The sequence below is a fragment of the Condylura cristata genome, unplaced genomic scaffold (assembly GCF_000260355.1).
Source record: "Condylura cristata isolate star-nosed mole 26May11 unplaced genomic scaffold, ConCri1.0 scaffold00005, whole genome shotgun sequence".
In the NCBI taxonomy this organism is placed as follows: domain Eukaryota; kingdom Metazoa; phylum Chordata; class Mammalia; order Eulipotyphla; family Talpidae; genus Condylura; species Condylura cristata.
Window position 1 is genome coordinate 11129796 of NW_004567106.1, and position 19290 is coordinate 11149085.

A 19290-nucleotide genomic window follows, 5' to 3' on the forward strand; every position below is an offset into this window, starting at 1 on the left:
TCCTTAGTGAAATCTTCCATGTCTCCCCTTTTACCCTTTTCACCCCTTCCCTCTGACCCCCCATGACAGTTTAAGTCTTATTTACCTTTCCACAGCTGTCTGTATATCTCATCGGTGATGGCCATTAACCTCATAATTACAGGAAATTAATTTTGTGTTTGTTTCTGCTAGTTAGGACTTTCAGGGCAAATTTTGCTGGGACCTGAGTACAGGACAACTCTATAGAACAAACTTTGAGATGACTGAGTAGTTAGTAAGAGACTTGCTGGGACCTGAGTTAAAGGACAACTCTATAGAACAAACTAACTCTATAGAACAAACTTTAAGATAACTGAGTAGATAGTAAGAGACATGCCTCTCTGGAGTTAAGTGTTGGTTCCAAAGACTGATAAGACTCCAAAGCTCAGAGAAACTTGTCTTATATCTCCTCTCAGGATATTTATTTACAGTCCAAAGGTTAAGAACATAAGGTCCTTCCCAGTCTCTCCCAGAGGAGAATTTTTATATATAGGGGAGCAAAGTTCTCTCACTGTCTCAGGGAAGAGGGGAGGGACAGTTTTCCCTCTTCTGTGTGAACTCTTGGGTTCTCTCCCTATCTTACAGACCCCCATAAATATAAGGTAACATCTAGTTCTCCTGTATTACTTTAGAAGGGTGGTGATTGGGGCAGGGGAGCTGACACAGTTTTCAGTACAAATAGTTTATCCATACACCAGAAATCTTGTATCTAACTCTAAGGATAATGTGAATAAATATCGATATCAAAACATATCAATATTTATTAATTTAACTTTTATATTTGCAAATAACTATAATGTCCTTGAACTCAGGAGTCCTTGTGATTCATTATGTTATACCTTTTGCCTGCCAGCATGTGGTTACTTAAGAAATCTTTGCTGATGACTGCTTATTGAATAAGTGAACTGCCTCAATCACTGAAGAATGGGTAAGAGTTACTCAGTATAAAGTGAGTGCTGGCCTAACAACCAAGAGTTCCTGATGTGTTGGCAAGCAGTTAGGGCTTATGGTAATATCTGTCTAAAGATGTTCAGGGGCCTGCAGTTGGTCTGTTGGGCTCAGGGCTGATGAGGCTGGGTTTCCCTCCCCTGCAGATTAGTTCTGCACTTGCATGACCTCTGACTGACCCATCAGCTGACCTGGCTGTATTCCTCAAAGAGGGACTGTTTCTTCAAAGCAGAGGCTCTGGTATATATGATATTTTGGAATGAAACCCTGCCTGTGTCCCTTGACATGGACAACTTTCTGGACTTTGTGATTCTATTTCTTATGTGTAAAATGGGTGAGATAATAAATCACAGTTATGAGGATAAAAGGTGTCCATTTGTGCAAAGTATTTAATAAATGAATTATCTAATGTAATATCTTTAGAAAATGCGTGGCATATAGTATGTGCTGTAGAAATTGTTTCCTACCTAATATTCAATTTACAAAGGATTCAGAGATAATCTAGTGACACAAGTTTCTATTGTAATACATGAAATGAATATTTGTGATCACTGAAGAGTATAGTTTATAAAATATTAAGTCAGATATAACTTACAGGTATATCTGTATATATAATTTGTTATAATTGTATATATAACTTGTTATAACTTACAGATTACCTTTGGTTAACAAATTATTTCTTCATATTTAGGAACAAAGACTTTACCCCTAAAATAATTTCCCGCAAATTAGTGCTTTTAAAGTGAAATCCTGGCTGCAGCTATTTGAATTATGCAAAAATAAGAATCACATTTGATTCCATATAGAATGCAGGATGTATTTTTAGCTACAAAGAACTATTATCAGACTCTTTAAGAAAAAATAAGAAAACATTTTCTACTTTCCAACAAGCCAGGAAACTTTTCAAAAGCTTTTTAAAGACCATGTTTCTGCTTGTTTATGTTATCACTTGGAGCTCTGTTTTCACAAGATGAAATATGACATTGAGAAGTGGAAAGCCCAGGGAACAGCTGAAGCCTAATTGTTGCTTGAATGACTTAAGTCTCTTTTCATCCTTCCACAAACAATTACTGAAAATGTGCGTTAGGCTAAGTGCTGCGTTAGGCCTTCTGTGTGTTTGTTTATCATGTGTAGTGAGCCTGCTTCTCTATATTCAGGGAGGTGTAACCTACTCCACCTGAAAGAGTTAACAGATCACTGTCCACACAGTTTTTGGTTGGGCAGTACTACAAATGAGGTCAAGGTCTAGGTTTTGACCCCTGCTAGAACATGTTTCAAACTTGTTTAGCAGTTTTGGGTCACAGACTGTACTTTGACCTCAAAGTCTAATCCCAGGGTCACAAAGGGGCAATAAAGTATTTTAGAGCAAATTTGTTGCTGCCACTGGTATTACATGATCACACTTTATGGTGTCCCATCTGAAGGACAGTAAGATAGCACATATCGATATAAATTTTATAACATGCTAAAGGATATTATACATGCTTTATTATTAAAATGTTCATTTTACTTTTCACAGCACCCCTATGAAGAAAATGTCATAATTATCCTTTTTTTTTACTTATTAGAAAACTAAGCAGAGGAAAGTTATGTAACTTCCCATGGCAGAGGTGGCAGAGCTGGGATAGAAATCTAGAATTGCCCAAGAACATGGTATATGACTTTTATTTTTAGACCATATATTTCAATTTTCAAACAATGTTTGTTGTCCTTAAAAATTATTTTAAGAAGGCCCTCCCTGGTGGCACAGCATGCTAAAGCACAGTACTGCAAAGCTATCAGCAGCCACTTTGATATGAGTTGGATCCAGGGAGGTGACCCACATGGTGCAGGAGGCCTCTCCTAACCCACCCTTTGCTCCCCTCAGCAGTATATTTCATTGATCTGCCTGTTCTGCTCCCCACTCTGTCTCTAGTGAATCCTCTCACCGCCTCTGCACCTCAGGCCTGTACCCCAGCTCTTCTATACATGAATAAATACATCTTAAAAAAATAAATAAATAGGGCCCTCCCTGGTGGTGCAATGGGTTAGGAGGCAGCACTGCAAGCTGACCACAACCGCTTCAGTGCGAGTTTGATCCCCGCTTCGGGGGTGACCTCTCCTGTCCCACCCACTGCTCCCCTCAGCAGTGTGTTTCAGTGCATCTGCCTGTTCTGCTCCCCACTCTGTCTTTGGTGAATCCCTGCCCCCACACCAATGGCCGTACCCCAGTTCTGTATGCATATATAAATATATATATATATATTTTTTAATTAAGAGAAAAAGATTGAATCGAAAGACCACCAAATAGCAAAACTGCTTTGGGGGCCTAAAAACACAGCAAAGGGTATAGTTTTAATGGAATTGATTAAAAAAAAAAACCCAAGGCTTTGCCATTCAGTGGACTATTTGTCTTAAAGAATCCTTTTACATTTGTGGAAAACAGTATGCTAATAAATAAACCCTAGTTATATTGCATTTTTTGTTATTTTCACTACATTAAATGGTAGCAGTAAATATGAAAACATAATTCATCGATGAACTATTATTTTGTTGCTGGATTCTTTACTGCCAGCTCCTATTATTTTCACATCATTTAAGAGATTCAACATGTTTTCAAGGTTGCCGACATTTCTATTAGCTTTGAATGGATTTTAATGTTTATTTGCACTTTGGTAGGAACTGCAAAATCTCATTAAAAGACAGTTGCTTATTTCCACTAATGGGCCATGAAATATGGATGGTAATATATTTTCGTTTGAGTCCAAGGTGAACGTGAAGTAGGAATACTCATAAAATTTATAACACTGGCCCATTTGCTCAGGACATGTCCATAGTAATAATAAGTTTTACACATTATTTAATTTCTTTTGATACGTGTGATAATTTTCATTGGTCAAAGATCACCAGTAGAAAACAACATAAAACAGAGATCTGTTATATAACTGGTTGGAAACATAGCCAGAGTTTCTACAATGTTCTAAAACTTCTCAAATAATCTCTTCAAGTGAAAAGTGATATGAAGACTAATGTCCATGCTTAACATAGATCTAATCTGTCTTCGAGTGCAGAGAAGCTGTCTACAGGCAATGTTTATTTATATGTTTATTCATATATTCATACAGTGAACGTTTGTTGAGTTTCTACTTAACTATGATTTAAGGTAAAAAGTGAAAAATTAGAAAAAATACTGAATGGAATGCTAATAGAGATGTAATTTTTTTTGTTTGTTTAAAATATCTGATTTAAAGGACTTGTATAACTTCTTGTGAAATTGTAAGTCTCTTAGTTCTTTCACCAGAGCTGAATAAGTGATCTGAGGATCCAGACGTTATTTGTTGCACTAGTGTACATGTAGTGCTTGGAAGTGTAGTTGGAGAATAAAGACATAGGCCAAGATGAGCAGCCAAGCCACTAGTTCCCAGTGAGCTCTCTTTGCACATCATTGTAGCTCAAATTAAATGCTTTTACCATTGTCAACCAAATCCAATTTTTTGAGAAGTGGTTTAAAGATAATTTTAATGGCCCTCCCTGCTGGCGTAATGGGTTAGGGCACAACACTGCAAGCTAGCCTCAGTGCTAGTTACATCCTGAGCCAGGGAGGTGACCCACATGGTGTGGCAGACCTCTCCTGATCCACCTGCTGCTTCCCTCAGCAGTGTACTTCATCGATCTGCCTGTTCTGCTCCTCTGTGTCTGGTGAATCCTCTCACCACTCCTGCACTGTTGGCCTGAATCCCAGTTCTGTATGCATAAATAATAAATCTTTTTTTTTTTTTTAAAAGACAAATCTGAGGAAAATTCAGCAAACTTTCTGAACTTAAAAATTATTTTTGGAGCAGACATTTGAGTTAAAAAGATGTTGGTGCTTGCATGAGAATGGTGGGTTTGTAGTCGTGAGGGTTTAATCAATATGTTGGTGAAGGTTCTTAGTCTGTGGAGTATAATAATTCCTTTCCAAAGCATCTGGCTACAAGGCAATTGCATAGCTAAATTTTGTGTGTGTAGCTTTCTTTATATACACTGTACACTACTGCCCCAACAGAGGAACGGAAAGCAGTTGAGTGTTATTGCTTCCTTACGGTCTAGTGCTTTAGGTTGATGACAGGCATTTTTTTTTTAATTGAAATTGATCACTCTGACAAGATTTAGAATTTATTTATGGAAAACTTCACTGATTTTGTTTCTAATCTTGATCTCCCTCTCCGTCTTTCTTACTTGTAAAACTTTAATAATAATGACATTGTGGAGACTGGTGAAGAATGTTATCCAAAGATAAGGTAGGACTAAATTAGTAAAGACAGTATGAACAGCAAAAATAAAACAGGCCACCACTTAATATAGAAATTTCTATCTTTCTGTCTCATTATATTCAGATATTTAATCCAGAAATTGTTCAGAAAAACTAAATTATCTAAGTCATTACTTTCGTACTTTACTATATTAGCTATGTAAATGAAGAAATTGAAACTTTTAATTTTCCAAAACAGATACTATAAGCGACAAAATGATTATTCGCTACATGTAGATAAACATACACTGGATAAAACAAATAGAACAATAAAGCTTTATAGAACAATAAAGCAAAGGATAATTGGAAGGTCCTGGGCTGCCATTAAATACTTTCTTTTGTTCAAAAATTTAGGTATTATATTGCTTTCAGTACTTTCAGATGTATGCAGCTAATTTATGTAGATGAACATGTAGATGAATTAGATTTGAATAGAAGTGCAGAAAATTATTGCTTCAAATTTTTAATAGTTTGCCATTCATTTGAGAAAAAACTTCAAAAGTCTGGCTCTGCTATTATAATAAAAAATATTTATTATAAAAATTGTCACATTTCTCTGTACATAACCTAGAGACAAAGACACAAATTACACATTAATAATTTAAGTTTGCTTGAATATTCAGAAACCATCCACTAGAATCATAAAATTCTCCGATGATAGACTTCACAAATACCAGAATAGAGTATTTCTATTTATAGAACTCCACTTACACAATTGATGTTATTAAGAATTAAAGATATTAATATTTCTTTTTCTCTAGTGTTTCAAAGATAGTTCACAGTATTTGGGTTAATTAATCAATTGCTTTAAGTCTTTGGTACAGTTATTTACATGTGAAAATGTTTAAATTTCAGTATTAAAAGTCAAATACCTATTGCAAGTAGCTTTGTATAATCAATAAAAGTTACTACCTAGGGTTTCCCATGGTAAAATTTGAAATCCACAACAAATAGTTTTAGGTTTTGTGGCTACTACCTGAATGAAGCACCATACTAGGCCATAACAAAATTAGAAACAAATGTTAAGTTTGACATATAGTACTGATTATTTTACAATGCAGAATATATATTTCAATTTAAGCATCAATTTGACACAAATGAGTTTATCTTGCATGAAAGCCTACTATCTTGCAAAAGTGAGACTGTTTAAAGAAGCCATACTGTTTTGAAAGACAACTCATGTTCTGGCCATTTACCCAAGAAAACATAGCTAGTTTCGAGATATAACTTGTGGGAAATATGCTAGGGCCTGCCTTCTGCTTCTCGCCCTCCTTTCCTTCTTTTTCTTCTCCAAGAGTTATCTGGCAGATTCGTCTGTCAACCTGCACATTATTCCTTTTTCTCCCAAAGTTCCATTTGCATTCTAGCTCTCATCCATTATATCCCAAATCGCCATGATTCAGAAAGGAAAGTATCCTGGCAGGAAAACCTTTTAATCCCAAGGAGTTTTTAAAATTATAATATTCTCGAACCACTGGATAACTAGAAATTTTTTGTAGATAGGTTAATGGTGTACTGTAGAGAATATTACAAAATATATCAAAAGTACATCTTTTTAAACTTAGAAAGTGGATGTCTCTGGATTGCCACCACCGTGGGTTAAAGAATCATCCTTCCTACTGACCTAGGTCTGGATGTATGATTTCTTTCCTTAATTTTAGTTTCTCTCATCTACTGTTTCTTTATAAACAAAACAAGGTTAAGAGATTTCTGCTATCACTTTGGGAATTCTTATCTCCCTCCAACTGTCAACATCCTAAATTTTCATATTTTTAAATTTACCCAAGACTAGGCACTTAGCAATATGTGTTCACTTATTACGTGAAGTGTGAACAGGAAAAACACCATAATAAAGGGGCCTTATTTATCAGAAGTATTCTTCTGACTTTTCACATAAGTCTAATGCCTGAGCTGTAACTTTGAGTTAAAATATTTTGACTTATTCCTTCTCATTCAAAGTGAATGTTAGTCACCAACTCTCCCTCCCTAGAGCACATAGATATATTAAAAAAAAAAAAAAAGTACACATAGTGTAAACTATGCCCTAATCCTTTGAATGACAAGAAAATACCAGTATATTGACACTGCTAGTCAATAAACACTCATAGCTTATAACATGAACTAGCGGTCTAAAATATTGACCTGTTAGGAACTGCTGGCCTGTATCTTCCCTCCTTATCCCATTCTCTCTGACTAAGAGACAGAAAACTGAGGTTCATTTCTTTGTCAAGATTTGATAAAACTCAAGTGTTATTCTAAGTTAAAAGCTACAGTACAGCACTGTGTTCTCCTGGGTCAAAGAAAACAGCTCTTTTCCTCTTTGCCTTAGTGTTCTCATCAAGGAGTTCTGTTGCTGTTGTTTGTTTTTGAGGAACGAGTTCACACACAAACATTCAGGAAGCAACACTGGCTAAACCCACTTTGATCCCTTAAAGTGCCCTGAGCGTCCCTCTCCTTTTCACACAGCCACTTTTTCCTTTGCCAGGTTCTTTGGTTCCTTGCTGGGGATACACCAGTCATCAGCCTCATTGCTCATCTGATAATGCTTGTAGGCTGACTTGTTAAAGACCGGAAGCTTTTCTACAGACTCAGAAGATAAAGCCTGAAAGGAGAAGAGCAGGAAATCAAATCAGGAAATTATTCATGGCCTAATTTGAACTTGAAGTGATTATTCAAAATAAGTTAAAGTATTCAAAAATTCAAATGTATTCTTTTAATTGGCTTGCTTAAGTGAGCACACCAGAGCCCATGGTATGCTAAGCACTGTATAAGAGAAAACAAAGTGATTTCTACCCTATAGGAGCAAACATAATATAGAAACAACTACAGTTTAAGAAATCAGATTTATGTTCAATATTTATATATGTCCCTTGTCTGGATATTGCTTATGTGACAGAGCTGAATAATGAAGCATCCTAATTATTAATCAATTAAAAGATTCCTTCCCAATACTTCAGAGACTTCTGTTCATTTCATAATGACTATATTAACTATTTTAGATGGTCAAAATTACTTGGCAATTGTGTATCTCCTGCTTTCTGAAAGTCTGAGTTGTGTTATTTCATGTTTACGAAAGAGCTACATGAGATGTCTCTGTGTACCCGTTTTCACTAACCAAAAGAAATCAGAAGAGGCTATTTGCTTTTTCAACAAAAGCTGAAAAGCAAAGAGCAGTGACCCATTTTGCAGCAGCAAAAGGCACCCCAAACCCAAGAAGCAGCAGGGATAAACTCCTCACCAGGGAACTATGCTCAGCAGCCAAACCACAGCTCTGACCTGTGTCTGTGAGCCTCTATGTATTTTGTGCATTTTAGCCAGATGTGCCCTAAGCTACCAGAGAAGCCTAAGAGAGCTTGTAAGAGTGTTAACACTTAGCATAAATTGGATGTAACTGAAACTGATGCAACAGGCAACAACTGACTAAAGTGAGGTGAGCCTGGAGCTCACGGAGAAGCACTCACATGAGATTTTCTGCTATGATTGACAGTGCTGCGATGAAGGTAATAAAGAATGATGCTGATTTAGGTGTAGGGCAGGTTTTCAAGTAGAATTGTTTGATAAAAGTATGTGAGACTAAGTAGTCAAGCATACTATTCTATTTCAAGCCTTTCACATCAGCCACACTACATGATGAAGCTCAACCTTCCACAAAGCAGCAAGCAGGCATGGAAGTGAGTGTAGATGTTAGTCCTGCTTGGACAGTGAGCTGTCTATAAATGACATTCTTCTTCTCTCTCCAGCACCCCAGTCTCCTGCACCTCACACCACCCTAATCTCAGACTGAGCCTAAATCTCCATCATCATCAATTCTCAGCTTGCAGTATGTTCACTCTCTCTGATTCTGGTAAGTGACACTGCATCGTACATACATAATTTCTGCTTTGTATAGGCTCCGGATTTATCATAACATTCCTGTTTTTACTGTGTGTTAGCATTATTTTCAGTTTTCTCTTTTATTTGGTAGGATTGGTTGGTTATTCTGAGGTGTGGGAATGCTCAGAACATTTCATATCAATTAATGGTAATTGCATCTTCATTTTATACCATTGCAACTTACGAAAGGCTTTGCATTCTATTTTCAGAAAGTGAGGGATACCTGTAATTCCCTTACACAAAATGGGAGCCGGGTAGTTTCGTGTTTTATTTGCTAATATCTGTAGCTATATTTTCAGTTCAAGTTGTGGGGGGGGGGGTGATTAACAGAATGAGGACAGTGACCTTAACAAATTGAGATTTCACCAGAAAACGAAAAACATGTACTGAGTTTTAAAGTTTAAACAGGAAATGCCTGCCACCACACTGACAGCTGTGAGCAGTTAGCCTTCCTTTCTTTGGATTTCTAATAAGGTCAGCTTAAGGTCTTGAATATCTTGATATCAGTACTTTTCTGGGCTGGAACAAAATTTGCATATATTTCCCACAGGTTTAAATAAAACAAAATGCAACTATTCTCACAGATGCCAAAGAGAGTTGTCTTAAAAAATTCACATGAGCATATCCTCACTGAAATTAATGTGCTTCTTGGGAAACAATTTTGCTTCATTTATGGCTGGTGGCCTGGCCCTGCTTCCGTTTCGGTAAATTACCATGTTAAATATTAATGGTGTATCCACACATAAACAAACAAAAAATAGAATAATTTCTGGTAATTTTTTGCATTAACTCAGTTTGGGGAAGTCACTGTGAGCTATCAAAAACCCAGGGCTGTTGAAACCCTAAACATATCACTGCAGTAATGAGGCAGCTGGAGGTGGGGGCAAAGAGGTTAGGGGACCCACTACCTCACGTGAAGGGCTATGGATACTTTGATGGTGGGTGTGGTGAGGTGACAAGCATCAGAGAAGTGTGAACCTGTCCCCTCTAAATCAGTGTTGTAAAACAAGGTTACCTCATTAAAGAAGAAAAAAAAATCAAACAAAAACAATTCAGGGCTGTAAAAGAAATAATCTTTCCTAAAATATTATTTTTTCTTTCTTCTTAACTCAAAGATACCTTTAAGTAGATGATTGCATCTGTTCCATATCCTGACAAAGAGTAGAGATTCAAATCTCCTTGAAAGTACTTGGCATAGAGACGAGAAATCGGCAGGCCATAACCAAATCCAGCCTAGAGGGGAAAGATGAGTTATTGATAAGGAGGTGGACATGATTGTTGGAAGACAAACTGGCAAGGAGTAATATCTATTCTCCCTGACACTGAGGCCCTAGAACCTAGATAAACATTAATAGCTGCGACGTCTCGTCAGAGACGTCGTCTAGAAACATTTCACTATTTGTAACTTGCTTTCTCATACTTTTATACCCATCAGGCCTAATTTAATTAAATCTAGTAACTTGCCAAATACTGCTCTGTAATCCTTGCGTACATTTAGAACTAGGCGTTTGGATGAATTTAGCCAGACAGTGAATCTTACCAAAGGAGCATTCCGGGAATTGTCCATCACAGGTGTCGGGGCGGTGGAGTATGTGTAACTAAAGAGGCGGTCAGTGATTCTCAGCGGAACGCCACCTCCTCTGTCTGAAATCTTAAACAAACAAACACATCGTCAGAGCTACACATTAAAACCACTGTGCATTTGTCTGTATAAAAATGTCTCTCCTTCACTTCAAAGTTGCCTGGCGTTTGGGATTTGGATCTATTTCTCCAAGCACAGAGCTTTATTATTATTGACTCTTTTAAACCCTCTCAAGTGCTTCCAAAGAGAAGACAGAAAATGTTTACCTTAATTGTAAGGTCTTCTTTTCCCAGGACGACAATCACTTCAATTGGTGTAAGGGTAGGGCAATTTTCTTGGTGTTCAACTGTTGCCCTCATGGCATTCTAAAGAAAACAAAGCCATAAGAAATTCCATGACAGAAAAATGAGGGACAATAAATGTTTTTTATGTTTAAAATAAAAGCAACACAGAGGGCAATTCAAAGTTCCTATATTTTTTTAAGTTAGTAGGAAAAACAGCTCTGTAAATAGCCATTTATGAATGTGTCATGCAGGATGTATAATGAAAAATATTCATTTGCTGTGCAATATAGCTCCTGGGAGGAATGTCTAATGGAAAAACAATTCTGCTGGCTGTCAAATTCTTATTTGTAAGCTTAATTTAAATGTAGAAATTGGTTTTTATAGTCCATTTCCTGGCTCTCTCTTTTCTGTCTTTCCATTACATTTTACATCCAAGCACCAAAGACTATTACATAACAAATGAACAGTGAATCATTGAACCAATTTATTGGCTTTTATAAAATTTGCTGGGAGAAGGTTGTTACTATTTAAAAGGATAGTAAATAATTCTAAATTAAATTTCAATTTGCATTTGATTATCATCTTAACTTTTACCAATGATGGCAAAATAACTCAAGGAGTTGGACCATTCAATTTAAAAATAAATCAAATCACTGAAAAAGTATCTTTTATTCTTTAACAGAAAGAAAAAAAAACTAAGTTTTTAGACAACTGGATGAACCTCATATAGATGAAGTCTTGATTTATTTTACCCATTTTCTTCTCTAACTTCCTTCTGGTGGGTTCTATGCTTTCTGCTTTCTTTGTAATATTAAGTTTTAATCACTGGATAAAGAGAAATAAAACAGACCAGATGTTTAAAATACAACTGCACTAGTATCAGAGTAAGTTAAGAGCAGTAAGTTCTGAAAAGTATTGAATCAGAATCAGAATACTCTTTTAGATTTTCTCCCCTGTCATCCAGGGATCTTGGAAACATCACAAGGCTTCGGGTGCTTTTTTAACTTTTGGTGTAAGTTCGAAGTTTTAGTTTGGTCTTAGAATCCAGGAGAGGATTGGACTCTTAGCACCTAGCTATCCCAAGTGAGTAACACATCAGCATGCTCTGAACATATGGAATTGTATATATGCAAGTGAATGAATCAAAATCTCTGGAGCACAGACTGAGAATCTATGTTTTAGAAGCCCTCCCACATGATTCTATTCTAACTACATTAAACTTGAAAATGTGATTAGCATCTCTGGCCCCTTTCCGGGCTTGCTATGGAGACTGAGGCTCATGGGTCAGCAACTCTACCTTTAGCTTTTAGAAATATAGACCCTCAGGCCCTTCTCCCCACTTGAAGAATCAGTTTGCATTCCAACAAAACTCCCAGATGAGTCATATTCTCATTAAAGTAGATCACTGAAAGAACTCACAGCCCTTTGATTATATTTTAGTCTTAGGTTGGGTGATTCCAAACTTGACCCTCTGGATGTGGAGCTGGAATAGTCTGTGGAGGTGGCAATAATAAGGCCTCATTCACTGAAGCAGTCACCCCATGACTTCCCCTAAGTAAGGCATGAATGACTAATGCTTTGTTGCAAACCTGAAGAAATAACAGGAACAGGGAGCATTGAGACATCATGAATCATATTTTGCATTCTTAAAGAGGTGATGCTGCTACAAGGGACGGCTTGTATCCTTCAAAAATAGTAGCACCATTCTCTTGAGAGCCCTAATTAGGAGGTAGTGAAGCTCTTGTGTAGTGGGAATGATAAAGGATATCAAAGTGTGACTTTGTAAAACAAAATTACAATTATTATGATGTGGCATACCTTGAATAGTTCAAAGAGCATATGATGAAGGTGAGACGGGACATAGACAATGTGAATTGGTTGGCCTGGAAATTTTCCTAGAAAAAAATTAAACATATTTAGATTTGGTAAAGAAACAGACAGTAAAATGAGACTTTTTATCTGTCTGATTAATTTAGAGATATACAGGATTGAAATACTTCCCATCTTCCTCACTCCAAAAATCCTACTTAAGACCCTTCCATTTTGAGCAATAAACACAACTGGCTTACTTTCAAAATAAGGTGTTGTAACTTAGGATAGTAACCAAGGGTAGTGACTAAGGTTAATGCCAAGTGCTCTCTGATTAATCTTTACCTTACTCTATAAATGTACAAAGGTGGATGAGATGAGCCATGTGGCAAAGATTCCATCAATTAGATTACATGGATTATTTATTCTACTTTTAAAATATTGCATCCTGGACAATTTCAGAGTTAAAATCAAAGGCATTTAAAACCAGAAAAAATAAATGTGTCTAAAGTATTATACTGAAATTAAGCAAGATGTAATTTTCATACTTTTAATGCATGGTGAAATAACACACCTGGTTATTCTTTATTTTTATTACCCAAACTTTCTATTTTACAGACTAGCTATGCTAAATTTTACAAAGAAGCTAAGGGAGACAGGGAAACAGAAAACCTTATAATACTGTTTGAAAAGAAAAATAAAAGTAGTATTCTTTGGTGTCCTGGACCTTGGCAAGGTTTGAATCAGAAAACAGAAGGCCTGGCACAGTTCCCCCTTTATTTTATCAGAGTTCAAGCAGTTTGTCTACAGTATTATGCAACAATACTGCTCAATGATCACAGATATTTTTAATCTTTATTTGTACTCCCATTTTTAGTATAGCAATCAACTATATTAGTACAGCTTCAATCCATGAGTTAGGCTACTCTGAGTTGCAAACAACTGAATTTTCACTCTCACAACCAATGAATAAGATACTTGCTTTGAATGGAAAGGAAAAGGTTATTCTCATTTAAGTAGACTGAATCTGAGGAGCAACTCAAATAAGATAAAAATAGAGCTTTGCATTCAGTCATTGAGGGAAGACCTTGTCTTTTCAGGTACCCTAAAGTTAAAACTTTTAAGTATGCTAGTCTAGAAGTATATGGTATAAGTGTATAATATTCTATACTTAAAGTGTAATTTTTAAAAAATCTGGTGAGAGCACTTAACATGAGATCTACCTACTTAATACATTTTTAGACCTAAAATACAATATTGCTACTTACACACAAGATGTACAACAGATATCTGAAATGTTTTCATCTTGCATAACTTGAATTCCCATTGAATACTATCACCTCATTTCCACCTAACAATCATCGTTCTACTCTCTGCTTCTAGAAACTTAACTATTTCAGATACTTCCTATAAGTGAAATCCCACAGTACCCATCTCTGTGACTGGCTTATTTCATACAGTGCAATTTAAAGTTTTTCTCCTCATTTTATGAGTAACCTCTATGGATTACTTCTATCAAGTGGTTTCTCCCCACTTCTGACCTCCCTATCTTTTACATTCTGTATGTTAAGCAATCTTTCTTTGATCGAAGGTAATGGAACTGAGTAGCTATTCTAAATCCCCAAATTATCTGTTCAAACTATTCTTCCTTATGTTTTGTTATTAGCAAGTGAAAGTGCTCAACTTCTGCTTTTCAGTTGAGATTTTAAAAAACAAACTTTGGCTTAAAAAAAGTGTACAAATTCTAGGCAAGTGTGGGATGGAAAAAAATGAACACAAAAGTACCTTTGTATTTACAAGACATAATCTTATTGGAAGAACATGGAATTTTCCATAGATTAAAGTATAATGTATTTATAGCTTTGTATTTATAGCTTACCATTCACTTGTGTGAGCTTTAATTCTGGAGACGTTAAATAATACTGATCACAGAGCATCTTTGAACACTCAAAGGCATCTGGAATAGAATGAACGGTTTTATTCATAATTGTGAAATGAATGCATTCCAAGGAAAATTTTCAACTGATCTTCAATGTAGATACTACCCTAAATGTATTCACTATTGCACAGGTTTATGTACAGGAAAAATATTTTTAAGGTATTATTCAAGAAAAATTAAGGCACTGTTTAAGGTATAATTGTAATAATGACTATATGCAAACTGCAACAATTAATTATATACACACACACACATACAGATGCACATACACACATATACAGATATATGCATACACAACCATATACACGTGTGTGTGTATGTATGAAAGTGTAGCCATAGGCCGCTGGTATGTTTGAATTTTTTTATATTATAAATTAGTGTTCAAACTCCTTACTCTCAAAATCAAAGGCTCTTTGTGGAAGTATTTATAAATAAATAAAAGGAATGCCTTTGTTATAAATTCATTCAGAGCCACCTCAGCTATAGATAAATCAATCACATAATGTATTTTTTTCAATAAAGGAAAAGCAGAAATCTAAATTACCTTGGACCACGGCTGCCACATCACATTTTGGATCAATGCTGCCAATGTGGCTTGGGTTTCCTGACTTTGAATCACTAAATATAAGAACTGTTGGGAAAAAATATATATTGTTATTGAAATCATAATAATGACCTGAACTACCATTATGAAAAATGTGATCCATAATTAGGGAAACATCTACTTCTAGGGTAGCTTAAAACCTATACCCATCTCTGTGTATCACCACCACAACAAGCTAACTTACTGTGCTGGTTCATCAGCATCCGTGTGGAAATGCGGTTCATGTAAAATCGATCCAAGAAATACTGAAGATTCTGATTGGTGACTGGGTCAACTGTACAGGCATCTTTATACTCTATGATTCCTTGGGCCATCGTAGGGACTACATTGTGGTGTCTATTTCGAACTTTGATGAGTGCATCTATAAAACTAAGCAAAACGTTTATAGTTGGTGAAAGTTCAACTAAGTTTCATTCACTCATATTCTTCAGATTATGTCAAAGAAAGCTGAAATACCCATCTAAAGAAGATCAAGTAATCAACTGTTCCGATGAAGCTTTATTAAGGTTTCCACTATAAAAGTCTCACTAGAGGAGATAATGGAGATAATTTCACAAATAGATTTATTTTGCTTGTAGTGTATGTATAAAAACACCAGCTTTGTGATGGGCATATTTTATTTAACCTAGGATTCATTAAATCTGTTCTTTAAAAAGTAATATTTTAAAAAATAATTTTGAATGCCAATGTGAAAAAAACAATTTTTTTTGGGTCAGATTAGGAAAAGATTTCCTGTTGCTAAAAAGCAAATGTTTAGTCTCCTATAACAGTGACATTTATTAATAATATAAAATAGTAAATCCTGCAAATCTAATCCCCTGACTAAATTTACAGTCAAAGCAGATTTCCTTTCCAATTCTCTATACTGTATCATTTCTTTATCACTTCTAAAAAACCAGCAAGTCAAAACTTGTCATTTGTAAAGAGGTAGTTATTTATTATTCAGAGTTGGAACTCCATTAGTTTAAGAGTAAAAAAGAATGTTAGGAGTATATCTGGATATAGTCAAAATTTTAGACATTCATTCTAATACATAGGACTTACTCTGATAATGCTTTCTGATCCTCTGGGTTTTTCTCATGGAATTCTACCAAATCCATCAGACTCTGGATATACCTATATAAAGTGAGAGAGTTGCATTTTAAGTTTTAAAATGGAGTAATCAGATACAAGTGCTGAAAATAGAGTATCTTTTCAAGTGATTTGAAAAGAGAAAGTACTATGTCTAAAATTAAAACCTTCCTTCGGGATACTTGTTTACAAATAAAAACCCAGAACTTCTAACCCTAGACTTTCTAACTTAATATTTATGGTTCCTTAGTGATTCTAGATCACTCTTCAGTTCTCTTTGACAAATTAACATTCATTTTGTTTGACAAATGTTTTCATTTCTTAAAGCAAAAAACATTAAAAAATGATTTTTAAAGAAACTTCATTTTTTTCTCTGCTTTCTTTCATAGGGATAATAGAAATCTTAAACATAAGAAGAAATGCTATGAACTGAGTGTGCCTTTCAGATTATAAATGTATAAATGGTGTATGGCAGATTTATTATATGAATCAATGAACAAAAAGCTATGCAATCAGTGGCACCTCTGGTATGTATCTGCCATGTTGCACACCCTGGTTCTGTTCTCAGAAAATCTGCTCCTTTGGGTTATCTACCCTTACTAAACCCTTATCTTATCTTGTAAAATGAGATAATGGGCAATTCCTGAGTGCCATCTGTGTGACAGGCACTATTATAAGTGTTTTTTAAATACTTCTTTAATATATAGTTTTTTTCCTTCTCAATAACAAATGGAGGAACCCTTGCCAAACAGCCCACAATTAGGAAGAAGCAGAGCAAAGATTTGAACCCAGAGCCCTCTGTTACTGGTCTTTAAAATCATAAGGATTAGACCCTCTCGATATAGAGCCATTTTAATATATTCCTTTTGCAATTGCAATATCAAACTGTCTTTTCTTATTTGAAGTACAAAAAATTGCAACTTTCAGTTTTTCATATTTCCTCTACAAACCAAAATTATATCGTGAAAGTATTTATTTTCCATGATAAAAATGTCTATATGGTATTGTAACTGCTGTTATGCTAAACCTGATTTTCTTGATAAACCTAAACTAACAAATTCTTGATATATTTTTAAAAGGTACTGTTCAGACAACCTATTATTCATTTATGATGTTAATATAAGAGTTCCTATTCAGATAACTGTCTTAAAAGTAGAAGCTGTTTTAGGATAGTTCACCACTTACCAGCTTTTCACTAGCTGCACTGAAGAGGTATTTATTAACCTATCAGGAAGAATATCAATTTCCTTCAGGATATTAGCTAGCCTCACAGGCAATTCTTGTCGCAAAAATGCAAAAGAAGTTCTTTCACATGCATTTTCTGAGCCTGTAATAAATAATAACATTTAGGTTGTGGGGGGGGGGAGAAGTATGTCTAAATGATATATTTGAATAGCACTATCCAATATTGAATATATTATAAAATCATATTTCACCCTCAGTTGGGCTACCACCATTTATAGATAATTTGGAAGCAATTTTCTTCTTGTCTTTTTCTTTTCTTTTTTAAACTGACCAATATAGTGACCTCTTCTTTTTGAAGAGGTTTCAATTCCAAAAATTTCAGAATATCAGATGGCTCTTAAAATTCACAAAATTGTTCAGGATCCAGTCAACAGTACAGTGTCAAGAAGACAACATATTTCATAGTTCAGCCATGGTATTAGGATAGGTGCTGTAGGAGTGAGGGGGGGAGTCATGATGTTTCAAGTCACACTTCAACCCTTGAAACTTTCCTTAAGATAGTACCAAAAAAAAAAGTTTGTTACGTCTTTGCAGCAGCAACACAAAATATATGGAAACCTCTAAAAGTAGAGACAGATCTACTGGGAATACAAGGAAAAGAACCCCGTGGAGGGGTGCAAGTTGGCCAAGATATCGATTAATGTGAGGGTAGTTTATTTTAGGAATCTTTTCAAGAAAGAACTACCCTGTAAAGACGAGGATAAAATTTCTAGTTCATTGTTGAATGGTGGCTGAAAGCAAAAAGTACTTTGACAGGAAGCTTTGGACAGAAAATAAAGGAGATGGGCTCAAACCATCCAGCATTAGCAGGACTGCAAATAGACTTGACCTGTAGGCACAAACTGTCAGAAAGAAGACAACTCTGGGAAAAAACAAGGTGCTCGGTGCGGGGAGACTCCCAGAGGCTCAGCCCCAAGGCAGACCCATCCAGTTGTTTCAGTGAGAAACCCAACCTTCCCACACCTGGGCTGAAAGTTAAAGCAGTTCCCCAGCATCTGCACCCCAGCTCGCGTCCTAAGTCCCAGCTCACCAAAGTCAAGCAGCTGCTTCATGGACAGCGGGGACGGGCTATAGCGGGAGAAATGCTCAACTTCGCGGGGGACCAGGCTGGCGCTGCTCAGGGAGCCAGCGTTGCGCAGAACGAAGCGGGCCGCCTTCATCTTGATGCCCACCAGGCTTGGCTGCAGAGGCTGGCTTGAGGGGTGCCGGCTTCAGGGAGCAGAATCTGGGACCGCGGAAGAGCAGGTGTGGCAGGTGTGCTGGCGAGCAGGTGCTTGCACTCGGACCAGGAAAAAGGTTTGGTGGCGGAGCAGTCGTTCAGGGACTCTGAGGAGCGTGAGCCCAGGGAGACTCAAGTTTGCCTATTGCCTTCCACTGCCGCCCGCAGTGGTTTTATTTGTCTCGCCCCCTTACTCCCCGCCCCCCAACTCAGCCGGGGGAGGAGTCGTTGGGACTTGGAGACTCGGCCAGAAAATAGAGCCGAGCCAATCAGCTCAGACTAAGAACTTTGGGTCCCGCCCATGGCCTTGGTACCCTGAGTGGCCTGGCACCCCTGCAGGAGCTGTGAGGGGGAGGGGGAATAGAAGGAAGCTGTTGCCAGACAGCTGTCAGCAAGTAGGTTCAAGATCAGGTACTTGAGACAGGTCC

General features: G+C 36.4%; 1 protein-coding gene across 1 annotated transcript; it reads right to left on the reverse strand.

Annotated features, from left to right (window-relative positions):
* Window positions 1-5746: 5746 nt before the first annotated feature.
* Window positions 5747-18993, reverse strand: PDK4 (pyruvate dehydrogenase kinase, isozyme 4). The gene is made up of 11 exons (XM_004676704.2): window positions 18674-18993; window positions 17584-17725; window positions 16372-16443; window positions 15512-15696; window positions 15268-15354; window positions 14664-14741; window positions 12794-12870; window positions 10958-11056; window positions 10650-10760; window positions 10229-10342; window positions 5747-7838 (listed from the first exon to the last, which is right to left on the reverse strand). The coding sequence occupies exons 1-11, from the start codon at window positions 18801-18803 to the stop codon at window positions 7695-7697; spliced, it is 1239 nt and encodes a 412-aa protein (XP_004676761.1). The 5' UTR covers window positions 18804-18993; the 3' UTR covers window positions 5747-7694.
* Between the last annotated feature and the right edge of the window lie 297 nt (window positions 18994-19290).